This window comes from Plectropomus leopardus, chromosome 1, assembly GCF_026936395.1.
Source record: "Plectropomus leopardus strain MGB_pleo_1.0 chromosome 1, ASM2693639v1, whole genome shotgun sequence".
Classification (NCBI taxonomy): domain Eukaryota; kingdom Metazoa; phylum Chordata; class Actinopteri; order Perciformes; family Serranidae; genus Plectropomus; species Plectropomus leopardus.
In genome coordinates, this window is record NC_142176.1 from 25323161 (window position 1) to 25342706 (window position 19546).

The window sequence follows — 19546 nt, forward strand, 5'->3', positions numbered from 1 at the left end:
CACCTTTCACATGTATTCAGATTGGTTTGATTTCTTTTGAAAAAAAAAAAAGGGAGCAACTTGGCAAGAAATGTCCTGTAAATTGCAAGAAATAAATAATAAATATTCGTAAAAGGTGATTATTATGTAATTATATATTAAAATTTGTTACAAAAAACAACATATTTTTTAAATTTTATTTGTCATACTTTCTTAGGCTCAATTTCTTGTCATATTAATTAATTAATTAATTAATATATTATTGCTTATTTTATTTTATTATTTCTATTTATTTATTATTTATTTTATTTTGTCATTTTCTTACAGTTTTATACTAATTTCTTGCTAATTTTAAGCCATATTTTGTAAAGTTGCTCATTGCCTTCTTGTGTTTTTAAAGAAATTAATCCATTTGCCTACGTCTGAAAGGGTTAAGTTATCTTTGCGCCTCAAAAATTGCATTTACAGCATTATACATTTACAATACTTGCAGACCATGCTTATTTTTATTCAGCATAAGAAGGATGCTGCATTAACACACTGTCAGAAGAAAAGGACTGGGACCATAGACTATAAAATAATGGACAATATAGCTACCCTGATGTCACCCACTGGTTTGTGGACTTTTATATTGGAGTTTTGAGTCTGGCATTTTGACCGTTGCCATCTTGTTATTTTGGAGCTAGAAGAGATCAAATCTGAACGACAGGATTGAGGAGAGAGGGGTTAATCTGACAAATAGACTGTAGTAAAGCTTTACAGACAGCCAAAGTGACCTGCCCTTAAATAACTAATTTTGAGCCTTAATAAAATGTAAATGGATGAGTTATAAAAAAAATTCACCTCAGATGTCTTAAATTAGCGACAGAGACCAAAACTGTGTTTTTTATGTTGTTGTTGTTGTTTTTACCAGGCTGTAAACATGCTAATTTTGGCTGTAAAGTTGGACATTTTAATATGGGGCTCAATGGAAATTAACTCACTTCTGGAGTCAGCCTCAAGTGACCATTCACAGAACTGCAGCTTCACCGTTGAGCGCTGAAGGTTGCAGCTTGATTTCGTCTTTGTTCGCTCGTGGTTGCACTGCCTGCCTTCGTTTTTGTTGTTTCCATGCTGCTTTTTTGTTTGTGGTGGTTTGTTAACTAATCAGTTCAAATACACATAAGCAGTGACACTTTTTGAATTAGTTGGTTCACTGGTATTTTTAGGATTTGATTTAGATTTCCGGTAATTGCCAGTAATATGGGCTTTGCTGCCATTTTACCAGCTGTCTGTTGACAGTTTTGTCTATGAATTGGGATTATAAAGAGGTAACTGACATCATCAGTGTTTCAGATTTGGCTGCTCATAATGATGTTCTGAAGTATATTATATGACTGTGGCATTAGTACTAGAATTAGAAAAAGATTATCCTATTAATAAATCTAAATTTAGATAACGTCCCATTTCATGAAAAACAAAGAAAGACAGACGGAAACAAACAAATGTTGTACTGTAAAGTTCATCTCCTCTTGTGTTTAAACTTGCTGTATATTCTGCCTGCTGAGGCAATGCAGGCAAAGTAATCAAACAAGAAATAAAAGCATTAAAAACAATGTGTTTCAACACTGGTCCGTGAACCCATCAGACAGTGAAGAAACACTCAGATAAATAAAATTAAACAGCAGATACCCATGGCGCAATACAAAAGAGGGTCAGTGAAATTGAAAACACACTATTTCCCTGCTCTATATCCTATTCCTGTACGCTAGCCCTGTGCAACTATATGTGAAATAGATTCCTCTGCCATCCAGAGTCCTTCACGCTGCTTGGTAGCGACATCCCTAAATATAAGGAAGGTAAGTATGCATGTAGATTAGGTCGAGCACGGGAGACGCACCCCTAGAAGGAGTTGGCCTGTTTTAGCGGAGAAAAGTATTTTCTGTTGGAGGAAGAGAAGTGCTGCAGGGTAAGGCTTTTCTGCAGTGTCTGCAATAAGAGTGTTCGTTTCTGGAGTTGTCTCCTTTCTGTGGGGTTTGTTGTGAAAAACTGGGAGGCAAGTAGAGGAGTTAGGAGGTTTTGGGGGATGCTGGGGGCTTCTAGTAGCAGGTTATCTGTTTAAATAAAGCCCTGCAAAGCTGTGTGATAGGGGAGGAAAAACACACATGCGGGATTTTTTTCTCTCTAAAGGTATCTGTGCAGACACACTCTCATGCATGTGCATAAAAAGCAATGAATTTCAGAAGTTAAAATGCAAGCAAACACAACCACTGTGCCTCTTTTTTTTCTAAAGCATTATGACTTATTGTTTCCATCTTTAAGAGATGCTGTTTGTCTGTTTTGTGTAAAACATGTTTTATAGAGTTGAACAATAATAAAGGGCTGCGTTTTTGTGAGAGCAGATTTCTTTTTGTGGTTATGCTTCTGGATTTTTGAGGCTTTTTTTTTACTCTAACAGCTAAATTAGGGCAATAAGCATGAGTTTACCATCAGAAATGAAGCGCAGTCATACACAACTAAATGCTCATTTCACAGGACGCGAGAGGAAAAACAAATCACAAGAGCTTCTGCTGCTTTTTTTTATTTCTCTTTGTGAGGCCATGAAATATATGTGTTCATCTCTGTTCACATATTGTCCCCTCACTTATCTTTATGTCCGCAAGAAACCCAGAAAGTGGAAGACAGAAAGATAGCGAGAGGGAGAAACAGAGAAAGAGACGCTGACAGACACAGAGAACGAGTGTGAGAGTACTGTAGATAAAGAGTGGAGATTTCAGATATAGCCGTTAGCAGTTCAGCCATGATGGTGGCTGAACACAGCTGTCAGACCCAGATGGTGAGGTGCTAATAACATTCAGAGTTTTGCAGCGCACCGTTTATTTTCTAATAATAAAACTGTTAGCGCTTGCTAATAGCATAGACGCTGCCTGCCAAGCACACGTTCCGGCTGACACTCACACCACTCCGCTGCCATTTACGTGCCATACTGCTGAGCCTGATGGGTCTATAGTAGGACCTTACACAGACAGACAGACACACAGACACACAGACAGACAGACAGACACACACACACACACACACACACACACACACACACACACACACACACACACACACACACACACACACACACACACACACACAGTGACCAATGAGTTGCTATGTGTAACCAAGCAGAGCATAATGACTTCAGGTAATGATGTGAGTGTTATAAACATATATATATATATATATATATATGTATATATGAAGATAAACACATGCACACTCGTTCTTATGAAAACATCTAAGAAAACTTGTTCAGAATGGGATGTGTTAAAGTGTTTTCAGTGACAAATGTAACTCTGCATTATGAAGGTGGTGAATTTAAAGAATATTTTTTTTGCATAGTACCACAAAAGCGATACACGCTACATTAATCAAAATTTTTTTAAAAATCCAGATTTGACAGAATGTCTTAACAACTCTGGTGGCTTTTTATTAGGGGAGCAAAGGCAGCCTCCAACAGTTTTTCATATTTGCTGAAATTGTCACAGTATTCACACAGCACTAAATGAGACAGATAATCTGTGGAAAAAAATCACCTCCGCCTACTCTATTGTGTTTTTGCGCTTCTAATGGCCTAACTGCATGTGAACAAAAATAACCAATCAGAGCCGAGGAGTCTCTAACACAGCTGTCAATCATGTCGATCACTGCTCATGAACTGCATTCAAACTATCAAACAAGGCAGCGCTGATCAAATATGAATCACAAACTGTGACTGCGCTGTCTATTTCCTTCCTTAAATGTTTTCAGAAACATATTTTAGTGTACTGTGTTGCTGTAAAATACAATGTTTGTGACCTGGCCGCCATATTGGATACAGTTAAATGGGAGTATGAAGCACTGTGCACCAGCCGGACCAACATTGTCATTTTACTGCTTAACACTACACTAAAATATTTTTCTGAAAACATATAAGTAAGAAATAGAACATTCAGAGTCTTGATTCATACTTGATCAGTGCTGCCTGCTTTGAAAGTTTGACCTCAGTTTATGAGTAGTGATTGACACGATTGACAGACACTCCTCGGCTCTGATTGGTTGTTTTTTGTGTTCCACAGTTGATTCTAGCAAAGAGGCAATAGGAAGAGGAGGAGGGACTTTTTTTTAAAACAAACTAATTGTCTCGTGCTTATCTTGGTATATAGTGACAGTTTCAGCAAATATGACACAAAACATGACCAACTGTACCTGGTATTGTAAGACAGTAAGTTTGTGAACAGGCGTAATTTACTATGGAAAGGGACCATTTCCAGTTCACTTACAAACCTATCACAGCTGCTGCTGAGGAACCCTTGAGCAAATCAGTCAAATCCACTGCAACAGATTCTATGTCAGTCACCAACTCTGACTATATGTAATATCATAACCATACGAGGACTGTGTCAAACATGCATTAGTATTTGCTTTTACATTTAGTCGTTGAATAATTCCCAAGAGACCAGTAATCTTAGTAAGTGTGACAATTATGGAACAAGTATTGAATCAAAGAAAAATCAAATTCATGAATGGGCTGTGTCTGGACAGTAGGTCTGGGCAGAACACCCACAATCCCAGGGACAAAAACAAAAGGTGCTATTCTGCGAAAGTGCTGATTCATCAGAGTGTGTCCTACAATAGAAAGCCACTGTGGCGTGACACAGTATGTCACTGACCCTAAAAGACTGCTGTTTCCTTTTATAGACTTTCCTTTTTTAGGTGAGATCACTAGTGTGCACCCGTACGTATTTCAAAATAATTTTATCTGCCCGCGTTTTTCATAATTTCTTTTTCTCAGTTTAAAAAAAAAATATGTGTGTTCTGTCATTTTCACTTCTATTCAATTGCTGACAGTGGTGACAGGAAGTATGGGGAGAGAAAGATGGTGTGACATGCAAAACAAAAAAAAGGTCACAGCTAAAAACAAACCTGTGACATCATGCAATACATCTTACATAAACTATCGGCTAGTTTATTCTAACTCAGAGTATCTGAGATTAAGTGTGATTTTAAATGTATTGTTTTATTGTATTTATTGTATGCACTATTGTACTTCTGCTGGCTGCGCAAGAATTTGCCCCTTGGGGGACGATAAAAATTTCTTGAACCTGAACTTGAGAAGTTCATTGAAATTAAAGGGGCCGTGTGTGTGTGCACGCATGCGCACATTTGTGTATGTGCGCACACGTAAAAAAAAACCAAAACAAAAACGAACAAGTTACGTTTGTCAGTATTATACAAGGTTGTTTCACTTCACAACTTATTTATTAAATATTTCAACAGGAGCCAATTTCCTGTTAAGTGTCATTACAGTGTTTCTGCACACACGTACGCCTCCAAAGTGCCACAATTAATTGGACTTCATTTCCAGGAGATAATTTCCGACTGTTAGGCAGGCTGTAAAAGCACATCACCATGCACATAATTACATAGGAAGGCAGGAGCAGCCTGCAGAATTTATCTTCCACCCCAAATATGAGAGGCTGGTGAGTGGGACTCTGCTCCAGCCTTTGAAGAGGCGTTTATGTCTGTATGCAAACGGTCTCTAAATGAGCTTGCACTGTCACGTCACTGAGATGCAGCTTCATTTGGGTATAAACTCACTGAGCCACTCAAAATATTTAGCGAATGAATAAATGACAAAGATGCTGAATTAAATTACATTACTCAAATGAAATAAATGAAACACATCAAATGAAATAAATATAGAACAGTACAGAAACAATAAACCATAATAGCAACAAACAAAAAAAAAAAACACACATGAATTAACTCCAAATTAACTCTGTAGACTGTGCCAGGTCTCCAGCTGTCTCATGTAGCTGAAAGCAGAAACCTGTGTCTTGGGTAATTGAGCTCCCCTCTGCCAGAGTTATCATTTTGCTTATTATGCAGGGATATGTAACATAGCAAAGCAGCCTGATTCTCTTGAGTTGGCTCAGAAGTGAAATCACCCGTGCGCTGCAAGGTTTGAAATGTACAATACTAAAGACAAGATGAGGGACATGGGACATGGGGCTGCCAAGTGACACAGCAGGGGAGGCTTTTGTTAAAGGTCTTTCCAGTCAGAGTTTGTGGAAAACTGGAAGAGAACAAGGAGAGATGAGAGAAGGAGGGTTGACTTAAAAAGGAAATTAAATGATTCGTGGAAGTCTATGAGGTGGATGAAGCACTGGTAGGCTGTTAACATGGAAAAATCTGGTCTTTCTGTGTGTATGCCTGCATGTCTGAGTGTGTGTGTGTGTGTCTGTGTGTGTCTGTGTGTGCACGTGTATGTATATGTGTGTGTGACAGAAGGTTCCGGGGCTGCTGTGTGCAGTACCGGCTGGCAGGGTGGCTGTCAGAATGGCCCTGTTTCCTGTGTCAGCTCTAAAATAGGTCCAAACACAGCAGAGATGCACGACACACTCTGGCTATTTACAGCACTCACACAGTGTGTGTGCAGGATGCTGCCAAGTGTATGGAACCAGAGGCACTCTGCGTTGTGCTGTTTCTGCTCACAGACTGAAAAAAAGATGTATTCACTTTGAAAAACATACAATTTGACAGGCAAAGAAAGAAGAGTAGTCTTAAAATGAAAGGCACAAATATCCCCTTGTGGAATGTTTTTCACATCACAAAAAAAAAATGTGTGAGTGTGAGTAAGTGTGTGCATGCCCTTGACCCCTCCATATGTAGGTGTTGTGAGAGTCTCGTTTACGATAAGGGCACTGCGCCCTGCTTATGTCACTGCACCCACCTCCTGTTCTCTGGAACGTCGCCCTCTGTGTGTCCGTGACAACCAGCAAACCTCCCAAATGACGCAGACATACTGCCACCTTGCCGTCTCACCCTGGGCATGCCCAGTAAAGCCTTCTGTGTGCGTACAGAGGTAAACTGTAGTCTTAAACTACAGTATATAGGAGCAGGTTATTTCATAAATTTGTGGTCACATTTTCCATCATTTGGTCACACCTCTCCATGATAATTTTGTTCATTTGTGTCCTTGTTTGATTTCTTTCACAGACACACAAGCTAAGGTGTCTGGAGACAGGTAGAAAAACAGAAACAGACCAGCATTGTTGCCAGATGTACGATAATAATCATATTTGTACGATAATTTTGCACAATGTATGATCAAAAATTCCAAAATTTGCATAATGTACGATTATTTGACCATTGTGACGCTTATATTAAGCACTTAATTTAGCTTACATGTGTCATTTTAACTAATTTCCTGGTTCCTAAATCTGTGTTTATGCATCACTTCTCACATGATTTTCTTACAGCCAATCGTGTTTGGTGTAGGCCATGATGACATGAATGGGTGAAGTGCGTCGAGCACGCGCCGTTGTCGTTTGTTTTCGTAAACACTCAGCCACTGGCCACATAGACTGAAAAATAGCTTCTCTCTAAGAAGTGGGTATGGGTAGATTGTAAATGTGTCAAAAAGTTGTGTCAAGCAAAGGTGTCACATGGTGTTGGAAAAAAGCATGATCTGCATAGAGCATGATAACACCTGATGGGAGGGCATCGAAAACAATAGCAAATTGTTTAGGGCTCACTGGGATTTTGTAATGACGGATAAATTCTTGATAGTTAAACAGTTTCCCCTGCTTATTGAAAAGTTGACTTTCTAATGAGATACCATTACTGAGCCATTCATAAAAAAATAATGACTTCTTGTTGTAACACATATACCTGTTATTCCATATAAAATATCTATGTGGGGAAAAATTGTGCTTGTAGATGAGAAACCAGGACAAAAGTACTTGCTTGTAAAAACTGGAGAGAGAGACAGGAATTTGATCAATATAACAATTACAGAGTAAAATAAATTTCACCCAATTTAGAAAACACCTAGTGAGGAATGCAATTCCAAACGGAAGTAGCGTTTTTATAAATAAATAGCGTCTAAAACAGTTAATCCTGAAGGTGTTGTTTAAGTACTAAATTCAGTAAAATTGAGGCCACTACGTAATTCCCAATTCCACTTCTGGCCACGATGTAAATTTTGCATCAAGGCATGGCGCACTGGGACAGCCCATCTGATTAGGGGGTTACGCAAAAAATGTAAATAGTCTACTTATGTAAGGCAGGCGCAGTGGTACCGGCCGTTCTCCCCCCACAGCTTAAAGTAGATCGGTCCATCGTGTAATGTCAGAGGTCAAGCAGGAAGTAAATAAAGTCTAGGCAGATAGAATGGCGTAACTGCAATAAAAACATAAATGAGATGGAAAACGGAGCCCAAACACGACTAGGGGAGCAAAGAAGGTTCGAGATAAAAGAAGAAAACACTCGAGGCTGATTCTGCAGTGTGTTTCAAAAGTTCAGAAAAATAACGTTAGCGTCGAAAATCTTCGTTAGCGGCGGTAATGACGGCAACCTGCACCGGAGGAGGACAGAGAGGACGGATAAGCAGAGGAGTCCAGCCATGGATGTATTAAGAAACTGTGAGAAACAATGACAAGGACTAAGTGTGGACAGAATGGACAGGACAAAGCTGATACCAGCGGAGTAACGTTAACGGACGGGGACAAAAGGAGGACAACGACCAACATGACAACCTCTCAACAGGTGAGTGCTAAGCAAGCTCATGTTAGTTAGCATTATTGCTATTACCAGTGCTATGCACTGAGGTGACTTGAACGTATCCCCTTTTGCGTGTATCTGCGCTTTAAATTCTGTTTTAAACATGTTGTATGTGGCCGATCACACCCAGACGCGTCGCCAGCATAACCATTGTTCCCCTATGGTACATCTGCTGAGTGGAACCTTTTATGGCGTTTTTTTTTTTTTTTTTTGGCATGCATAAAAGATAAAATATTTTCAACTTTTTCACTCAAGGCGCTCCCATCTGCTTTTCCAGATACCCTTCCAATGTGTTTTTTGGAGCGGTTGCGCTTGGCGCGATGCGTCTGGGTGTGATTGGCCCCCATGACCTGTTATTTCCGAATAGCAAACCGTTGCTATGAACTACAGGTCGTCGCTATGGATTCAGTTCTGATCTTAGAAGTTCACCGCGAGCTATAAATCATTCTTAAAAATCATTCTTAAATCAATGTTAACCTCGGGGAGATGCAGGGCCTCTCTGCCATTACTCTTTGGTTATTGTGCCATGAGCTTTGAGTGTTCCTGTACTGTAAATCCTGTTGAGATGCAGGTGAATATCGTCTGTGCTGTGTTGGTGTTAATTTAATGTACCTGGGTCCTGTGTTGTAAACCCTGTGTTGATGAGATACAGGTGACATACAGGTCATTTTTGTCCGCTTATTGTGCTGTTGGCTTGCAGTTGGTGTTAATTTTGTGTACTTGGGTCCTGTGTTGTACAAGACTGACTCAAGTCAGGTTTGTCATAGGCTCATGTGAAATAGTTAGGACACATACTTGACATAGTGTTGTTGCAGATCTGTTTTGAGGATATCCGCCCCCCCAGTTACCAAGCACCCGATCAAGTGCCGTTCATATTGGGCATTATTTTTTTGCAAGATTCCTCATGTATTATGACACTCTGACCAATGAAATTTTAGCAGTTAGTTTATTTTTGTGCATATCTACGTGGGTGTTTGTATGTGTGCTGCTATATTTACTTTAGCAATTAACCCCCCACAGAAAAAGACAACGTAACATCAAGTTTCAGTCCCTGTTAAGTTTTGCTTCGCTGCTTGCCCACACTTTCTCTAGTGTGTGTTCGCTCTCCTGGTCCTCGGTTTCTATAAGTGTTTTTTAATTTTTTTTTTTTTAAATCAAAATTTCCATCCCTGGTTTTAATGAAGTCAAATGCTTAGCAGCTATTTTAAGGGTAAGGTGAGAAATAGAGAACGAAAGAAGACACCTAAAAACCAAAACACGCTAGGTTATATGGTAAAAAACATACACACAGACGCACGCAAACTGCAAGTTAATTTCCGAAAATACACTGGGAATGCACACACAGTTGAGTCATCACAGGCGCTTCAGAATATCTGTATTGCCCATCAGCTGACCTGTGTGTGCATTTTTATGTCAGTGTGTGTGGGAGTGCATGCATCTGTAGATGTTTGTGCAGAAGCAAGTGAAAGGAACTCGGTGGCGGCCGTATGGTAGCAGCTGTCAGCGTACACTGTGTCGGTTTTCAATCATGACTGTGCATGTGTCACCTCTTGTGCATTCTGGTTTAGGAAGAGGAGGAGGAGGAGAAAACTTATCTGGAAACTGATAGGACAGCTCAGGCTTTCCTCAAATCATACCAAAATTATTTTAATTGCAAGTGAGAGCGACGGAGCTTTGAATTGCATCTCCCTGTTTCTCTTTGCCTGCATCAATCCCTCTGTCTCTCATGATCCCGCCCCATATGGCTCCCCTCCCCTTCCCTTCTGACTCGCTTCACCTCACTGTCTATCAAGTTTTCCCCAAAAATATCTTTTTATACACATGCAACTGTCAGCCTCCATCTGTGGCTGCTGGTAACTGCGTGTGAGTGCTTATTTCTGTCAGTCTTTCATGTGTGTGTAGTGGTGTGTGTGTGTTTGGAGCGTGTTAATATACAGAGGTCACAGGGTCGATGTTTAACACCCAGGCACTATATGACCAAGCTCTGAACCAGAAAAGTGAACCAAGAAATCCTGTCGTACTTGATTTGTGTGTGTATGTGTTAGTGCGTGTATGTGTCTTGTGTGCACTTGTGCTCCATGAACCGGAGAGCTCGGGTCAGATGCCTCCAGTGTTGGGCTTAAAGCTGCTTTGAATGGGCCAGGCTGTGCTCATCTTCTGTCTAATCTTCCTGCTCTGGTGAGTGTAGGGAGGAGGAGAAAAAAATCCATAGTCTTTTCATCCTCCTGTGACCACTGTGCCTGTGAGACAGCAGCCGTGGGAATGGAGATGGATACAGGCAGCCCTGCCTCTGACCTCCCTCTACTCCAACACAAGGGTGGAGATAAACAGGGCCACAAGGATCGCTAACATCTTTCTTTCTCAGGCACACTCACAGACGCGAGCACACACATAGGGACACATACACACAACAGCGCAGACATCTCATTAAAGCAATGGTAGGTGAATGTTGCAACAGCAGTGTGCCACTGGGAGAGAGGTCTATTAGGGATACTATCAAGAGACGGGGGAAGGAAATGAGAGTTTCCTGTGTGCATCTAATTCTGGTATGGCATATGTGTTTGATGAATGTCTAATTTTGACCCAGAGATCCGGCCGAGGAGCCGGCGTTATTGGCTGAATCATTATGATAATGTGGTGACTGGAGACTTAATAAAATAAATATCTATTTCCCAGAGTGTGAGTGTGTGTCAGAGAAAAAGAGACTTGTTCACATTCTGTGTGCATGTCCAGAAGTGAGAAAGACAGCAGACGGCCTGAGAGAGGCGACGGCAGGCAGTTTATCCTAAATTACTCTCCCCTCCTCTCTGTTTCCCGGGGATTTTGGAGTGATACTCCCCTCTTGCTCCCTCGCTCCCTCAGCTGTCACAACCCGTCACCACAACTATTCCACTTCAGCCGCAGGGATGGAGGGAAAGCTTTGTCCCTCTCCATCACCCTCCTTTCACATCCCTCTCTCTAATGGTAGTTGTGGCATACTGGGTTGTATATTGAGAATGCTTTTTTTCTAACATGACCTGGTGGTTTAAGGACACGACATGAAATGATGCTTTAGTTTTTTCCTAATTTGTCAAAGTGGAAAGTAAACACAGAGCCATTCCTTTGGTCGTGGCTAGTATCCATAGAGATGCATGCGTCTTATTATGGTTTGTCAGGGGTCATTAGTGTAATCCAAGCAGACAGACGTTTATATTGAGAGAAGTGCGCCATAGTATTCTCTTTCTGTTTGTCTTTTTTTTTTTTTTTTTTTGTATCTATATGCAGCCGCTTCCGATAATGTCATCCTACACTGCTCTCTGCTCCTCGCAACCAGAGCCTATCAGCTGTGAACTCATCGCTCTCCTTTAATGGCCAGGTCGCAGAGAAGGGGAAAAAAACCCTAAGAGCATTGTAAAGCAGTGAAGATGTTGTTTATGTTCAATAGAGACGCTATGAGAGAGAGAAGACAGTTTTTTTTTTAGTTCTGAGAGTGAGCAAACCAGTACTGTAGGTCTCTTGATTTCTGTTTTTGCCTTTGCCACAACATTCCTTCGCAGGGGTCACACACCCTTCCAAGGCAACAAAAAAACAACTTTGAGATGATCAGCTGAGTTCACAGTTTGGTCTGACCGGCCCACACTTCAGAGAACAACCTCACGACACGTGGCCATTAACCGAACATGTCTCCTAAGTACAGTAGTGACATGCAGAAAGTGTGCCGCTCCTAAGTCCCACTCACTACATTGTGTCTCCAGAAAGCCCTCCCTCTGCCAGGTCTCTGAGGCCATGTACTCTCCAAGGGTGACACTAACCAAACTCTGTAATTATAAGACGCAAAGAGCATTCCTCAGCCTGGTTAGCCAGAACTATGAGACAGAGGGACAAATATTTACCCCCTCTGCCCGTTCCCCTCTGTTCCTCCTCCTTTAACGCGCCCCCACCCCAATAATTTAACAGTAAGAGCAACTCAGCCTTGTAAACACAATAGTTATGTCTGCGCTCACAGAGCCATGAAGCAGACATACAGGCTCCACTACCCCTGCAGCTACCACTAACACAGGCTCCTCTCCTCTCCCTCCTCACATCATCCTCTACATTTCTGTAACCGCACCAAAAAGCTAAAGTTTGGGAGTCTTGACATTCAGCTTTCAGAATATTTTATTCATTTATAGATCAAATGAGGAGTGACAGAAACTCAATGGGAGATTCACAGCAGTGTACATTTTGTGTTAGATTTAAATTTTTCTTTGTCACTGGACACTGTGACAGTGAAAAGTAAAAAAAAAAACTCTTTATAACTTTGTATTTTTCCTCCCTATCAATATTAATTCTTACATGCTGTATATTCAGTCTGTCGAGGCTGCAGCAGACCCTCTGGGAATCCATTGCCTGCCAATGTTGTCAAACCAAAACACTTGGCACAAATAATACTTGGGATAAAGTGCAGTGCAGTACAAAATAAAATTAAACACACTACCTCTGCACACTTCTCTCTATAAATGTATGCTTTCTTGTCTGCATAAACTAAAGATTTTTGAATGTACAGATACATATATACATGCTAATCACTCGCATTTAACTTCCGATAGCATAATGTTTTTACAGCAACCCTGTCTCCTAGAAAATGCACTTACTAAACTGCTATTATTATTACGTTGTATGGCAACATCATTTCACAATGGATTATGCTCAGAAGTCAGAGACAATGTGCTTTTCATTTCAACTAAACAAGCGGGCATACAGAGTGCAGATCCTTGACACCCAAATGTTTTTGTACGCGTCCAGAATTTTGTCTCAGGTTAGGTTAAGCAACAAAAGCACTTCAGGGAAGGTAAGGAAAAGTTAAGACATAAGACACTTTGTCTGTGTAGCTGTACAACAACAGTATGTTTGGTTACTCTGAGGCTGACAGCTGTATACAAATGAAATACAAACATTAAATGAAAGCTCAATAGAGAAGATAAATAAAAAGAGGTAAAACCACAGATAATGACAAGATGAAACAGTGACAAATAACTGCAAGCATGAATAATGACTATCTGAAGTTTGTCTCAAATATTAATCAATAAATGAGATACACAAAAGCAAAGACTCTTGTCTTAGGTTTAGGCATCAAATGCACTTTGATCGAGGTTAGGGAATGGTCATGATTTTGTTCAAATATTAGAAGAATATTCTAGAAAGCATAATGCTGTAGTCACAAGTGGATTCTGAATTGCTAGATTGCCTTTTTTTTTCTGGAAATGGAAATATGTTGCCAGTGAACATGTTGCTGATATGTTCAGTATCAACTTTTTTGCAACTTGCCAGATTCGTTATGCCATTATTTCCTTATTATGTTAAAGGAAGACGTAATTTGCACAGCGTTTCCTAAAAAACATTTTGCTGTTTCAAATGACTTTTATGTAAAAGTAATTTCTCTGAGACAGGGCTGTTAACAGAAACATACTTGCTGTACACTGATTCAGCAGGCCAGTCCTAGGAAGCGGAAATCAATAAATAAGTGGGGGTCAGACACGCGAGCAAATTAAGGAAGTGTTGACCTTAATAAAATCTGTATGGCCATTAATGTGATACCAAATATTGTTTTAATTGTGTGAGCCAAGCTCAGGAAACATAAGCCCTGTCGCTGCAGAACGCCGACCACACAACAGAGGACGTGCATGTGTCTCAGACATGTATTAATAGGATACTCCACCAGACTGTTTGTCTTAACACTTTGTAAACAGCGCAATGATATCTCGAGCTTTAATTCCTGTGTCTGCGCATGCATTATGGTGATCCTGTTTTGATTAGGCATCCTAACTCATTTTAATTAATTACATAAAACGGAAAACAACAATTTTTGGTGTGAGCGTTCCCCTCTGACGGCAAGAAAGTGGGAGCATCGTCTCAGAGGCTATTTGTGTTTGATGTTAACGGGCAAGCACAATGCATTAAGCCTGGAATGTAAGTAATGTGCACTTAGATATAGAGCTCCAGCCACAGTGTGTGGACAGCAGCGTTTAATGTGCAGCAATAACTCTGTTAGGCTGCTGCTTCTCATTGCCTCTCTTTAACCCTGCGTCTTCTCCATATCTCTTCCTATTGTCACTTCACTGTATGCATTTCTTAAATGGTGCACCGGTGTGAAAGATGAGAGAGGACACTGCAGGTCTCTTCGGAGCTATTTACTTTGTAGCATTCTGTCTCCCTCTGGCCCTGTTTGTCTGAGTGAAGCAAGATACTGAAAATACTCCAGAAACATTTGATATGATGCACTGGTACCGCATGACTTTTATCCTCACCGTAAAAAAAAAAAAAAAAAAAATGTTGTGATACAAGAGTGGAGCTGAACTCTATCAGTACAAATGCAGGCCTGGGCCTCCACAGAGGACCCGCATCCTGGGTGAATGACTGTGAAAGCTGCTGTATGGCAGGATGAAGTGTGTTCATTTCCTTATTTATTGACTCACTTGCTTTTCTCTGAGTGTTTGAAATTAATAACAGCCAGCAGAAATCAGACAGAGGGATGAAAATCAGCACTTTCCCTGCAGTGAAGCCATTCATCAAGCTAACGAGGGGGAGAATAGGAGTGGAGGAGGAGAGGAGGGGAAAAGTGACGTTTGGAGAGGGAGCAGGGAGCAGGGAGGGAAGCAGGTGCAGTGAGGCAGGAGGGGGGAGGAGGGAGGGAAAGTGACGTTGGGCACAGAGGCGATAAGAAGGAAGCTAAGTTTGTTTGGGGGGAGGAGGAGAGTCATTTGGAGGATAGCGGGGCAGACAGAAGAGGAGGAGCTGCGTGTCACTCTGAAAAGAAGGGTAGAGATAGAAAGAAAGACAAGTTTGACATTGGAGTATAAATAGAGAGGGAGGAGAGAAACAGAGAACACAGACAGTTTCTTGAATGACTGAGGGATTGGCACAGAGATCAAGGCAGCACAGAAAGTAACCATGATGTGCTGATACGTCCATGCCTTAGCAAATTGCTAATGTGTGGATCCTACAGCTTTAGAGACTTTTATATGTCCACAGTGACTGTAGGACTCTGCAAGCTGCGTTCACTCTCCTCAAACAATCAGCAGACGACCAGCTCTAACAGCAATATTGCCACACAGATGCACTACAGAGCTCTCATTCGCCCTCTCCAACAGTAGTATTTTACTCCCCTTCCCTTTCACTGATGGGTGATGATGGGCCTGCCCTCTCCTCAAAGCCTTCGCCCTTGCGATGGCTCGGTCCCACACTGCTCCGCCTCCCCGACAGTCCACCAGAGACCCAACAGTATCTCACACCCAGAGCAGGGCTGACTAAGCACTTACTGCTGAGCCTCTCTTCTCAGAGCGAGAGAGGAGCGCCATGCTGAGAACTCTGCCACAGGAAAATAATTAGCAAAGTGGAGCTCTGCCCAAACACACTGGGCTAAATCTAGTACCACTTCACATACAAACGCAGCCATAAATCTTTCCCTGTCTTTCTCTCTTTTTCTTCCTTGCTTTCTTTCTTTGCGAGGAAAGTATCATTCCCACAATCAGGAGTTCCTTGTTTTAGTCTTATATTTATGCTTACAAATCGAATATAATCATGTGATACCTCATATGAATGTGGCTACCAGTAAGTCCAGTCTTCCCAGTGTAAGCTACAAGCTGCTTTGTGATCTTTCTTCAAGTCGGTTCAAACTGAGAAACTTGTGCTCGGTGCCAGGTGGTGACGCAAACTGTGCCCATCTCACTGTACATGGATATCTGTATTTTTAACTTTAAAGTTAGACCACAGTGTGTTTGGTCACCAAGGATAAATATAGTCAGCTCCTCCTGAGCAGTCTCCAGTTTCTCACTCCTTTCCGAGAGGCAGGTGGAGCAGAGAGGAGTCGGAGGGGGGTGGAGGAGGAGGAAGAACACCCAGTCTTGAATAAATCATCCCTCGACTTTTGACCCATATGGAGCAGGAGGTTGTTTTTGTACTTCTGCGCTGCCCCCCCTTCCCTCCATGGCCTCTTCACCCCTCCTCTTTCTCATTCATTTTCTCCTCCACATGACAGGTCAATCTGGATCGATTTCATCTGCCCTCGATGACTGAGACCAACATCCTGGCACCCAGAAATAGAGCTCTCTGTGATAGAAGAGCCTCCGTCCAAGCGTCATCATTTGCACGCAGCTCGGAGAAGGGCTGAGCAAGAGAGGATGGGCGAATGGGACATTCAAAACATTCACAAGATGAAATTTACTGCATTGATGAGCTATGCTAATTTAAGGAAGCAAAGGACATTGGAAATGGATCATCCGAAGTTTCACCTAAATCAACCTGCCATATACTTGCCACATGGTTGGTGGCCTTGCCTACCTGTTACAGTATGCTTATGTGATCACACACACACACACACACACACACACACACACACACACACACACACACACACAGACACACAAACACACCGGCCTGCTTCCCCAATCTATATTTGCACTCAGCTCTCTTTCTCATCGCCTCTTTCACACACTTACTGTGCATATACACACACCTGGTGTTTTATCTTTGTCAGCATATTCTGGGTCCTTCAGCTCCCTGCTGGGCTCTGAACTCCAGTGTCTCTTTGCATGGCGAACCCCTGAGGTGTGCCTGCCTTCATAACACACACACACACACACACACACACACACACACACACACACACACACACACACACACACACACACATACCAGTTGCCACTGAGACACACTGGCACTCTTATACCAGCGTTAACCTCTCTTTATCTCCTTGCCATCCCAACATCTCACAAAGTAAACACATTTATGCCTGGGAAATGTGTTTTCTCTTGCATTGGTGGAGTTAGAGGCGCAGTGACACAGTGTCCTGGTGGTGTCTAGGCAGTCCAGGCCAGAGTCAGGACACTCTTTCCCCAGGCAAGGACACGGAGACCTGGCTCTCCGTCTCCATCACTCAGCCTGTCCTCCTGGAGCTACGTGGCCAGACTGCTCATCGCCCCCCCCCCTTCTCATATGCATGGATTTGCATAAAACAAAGACATGGCTCTGCCTGCAACGTCTGCCTTGGTTGAAACCGCTAAGAACAGGATCGACCAGACCACACCACACGCAGCCCCTTCTAAGCTTGGCTGGCAGGTTGTCAGAGCACAACATCAGTATAGTACTGCAGCGTGGCAAGGGAACGGAGATTTACGAGGCTGACTAAGATAGACACCCTCATGGTTTTCCACTTTCATTCGTTTAACATCCGTTCCCTTGGCATTGTTTATATTCGACACCTCTAAGCAGTGAGCAGAGGGCACCTAATTCACAGTGATGACGTGGGAGGAGAATCAGAGCACTTAAAACACTTCATCTAAAGATGATTTGTCCTTGTCTTCCCTGATGGCTTTTGTCCTGCTTCCCCTCCTGAAGTTAAGTGGAGCTGGAGAAAGGCCAGCTACTGATCCCACGCCCCACTTAGACACAATCAAGTAAATAACACTAGATGCAAGTACATGTATGCGCACACACACATACACGCGCGCACACATACACACACTCACACACACGTACATACATACATACATGCATACATTGTACTTTAGCAAGGTGCGAAGTCATGGAGCTCATCCTTATGTGTCATGACCAAGCACATCACAGCATTTGCTATGGAACAATCAGTGAAGCCATTACAGGAACAATTGGCTTTGCAATATACATTTGCCCAGTTTCCTCTCTGTCTCTGTGAATTGATTTCAGGAGTAGAAGCTTATTCTTCACTCTGCCTCTCTCCTGCTGTCCGACACTCTCGGCTTTTTCTCTTTTTCCACGCAAAATCTGAACATGTGATTTACATCTGAATGAGTGGCTGTAATGTGGCAGTTGTACTGTTGATCCAGGGAAAGCATCATATCTGTGCGGTGTGTGTGTGTGTGTGTCTTTGTGGATTTAAATTAGGTGGGAAAATGCGTACAGCACTCTGCAAACTTATGGCACTGGGGCGACAGGGGGAGATGTGATGAAGAGAGATATTGGCAACATAAAGAAGGTGTGTGCTCTTTAGCATATGAATAGGAATTGACAAACTATGGTACATTATGCATCCATTATGGAAGCCTTACAGACACGTGCTGTACGGTATAAAACACTCATAATTATATGTGGTGACTGTGTCCTCTCTCTATTTAATACAAGAGTCTAATATTAATGAATAATTAATATGGATTTCATTGTGTAGGCGTACAATAGGAAACAACATGACCAGTAATCATTTTGTAAGTTCTAATTATGTTTGATATTATTTGTACAGCTGTGATCATTTTTTAAAGCTTGTTTTACAAGTCTGACTTCACTCACTGTATGAAAAATTACAGATGAAAGAAAAACAAAAAAAGCTGAGAGAGATCAAATAAAAAAGTGTTTTACCTCAGAGAGCCGAGGGCACGGAGGATTGGGGCTTTAAATCACAGATGGAGGAATTTTCTCGATGACCTAAAGGAGCAGACAAGATTGGACAAAACGTATAAGACTGGATAAATGAATATCAAGGCAAATCATGCTGTCTTCTCCTTTTCTGTTCCTTCTACTGCGTGTGTCACTCTCTGCCACCCCGTCAGACACACACGCACACAAAACAATCACAGAGAAACAAGTAGATCCGTTCCGAGCGAGATTCACTCTCACCTCGTCTGTCTGGTGAAACACAGTACATGTATCATAGTAAGCGTTTGATGCGGAGGGAAATGTAAAAATTTGCATGCAAATAGATTCTACAGGCAGAACCTATGCATCAAAACACTGTAACCACAAGAGACAAAACTAAAATATCTAAGCATACAGTGTGCCGTCACACAGAAGAGGCAAAAGAGTTCAGTGCCAAAGCCTTTTACTCCTGCTCATTTCATTATATTACATAATTAATTGTTCCAAAAGGCAGGGCATTTATCATACAGACAAATTAACAGTGGAAGATGTTTTCCCCCATATTGTAACGCAAAATTTCATAAGCACCCTCCTTAAAACACACAGTGAGCATGTGGCTCCACGCAGGTCCAGAAACAGTTATTCATAT

At 41.7% G+C, this 19546-nt stretch overlaps 1 protein-coding gene across 2 annotated transcripts in view; it reads right to left on the reverse strand.

Annotated features, from left to right (window-relative positions):
• The window catches only part of mafa (MAF bZIP transcription factor a), an 87223-nt gene that overhangs the window by 58556 nt on the left and 9121 nt on the right, over window positions 1-19546 (reverse strand). For both annotated transcript variants that reach the window (XR_015776779.1, XM_042502755.2), the window contains exon 2: window positions 18901-18966. Coding sequence is in view for 1 of the 2 variants with exons in the window: in XM_042502755.2 (XP_042358689.1) it covers window positions 18939-18966 (28 nt within the window). In the remaining variant the exon portion in view is untranslated. The remainder of the gene's footprint in view (window positions 1-18900; window positions 18967-19546) is intronic.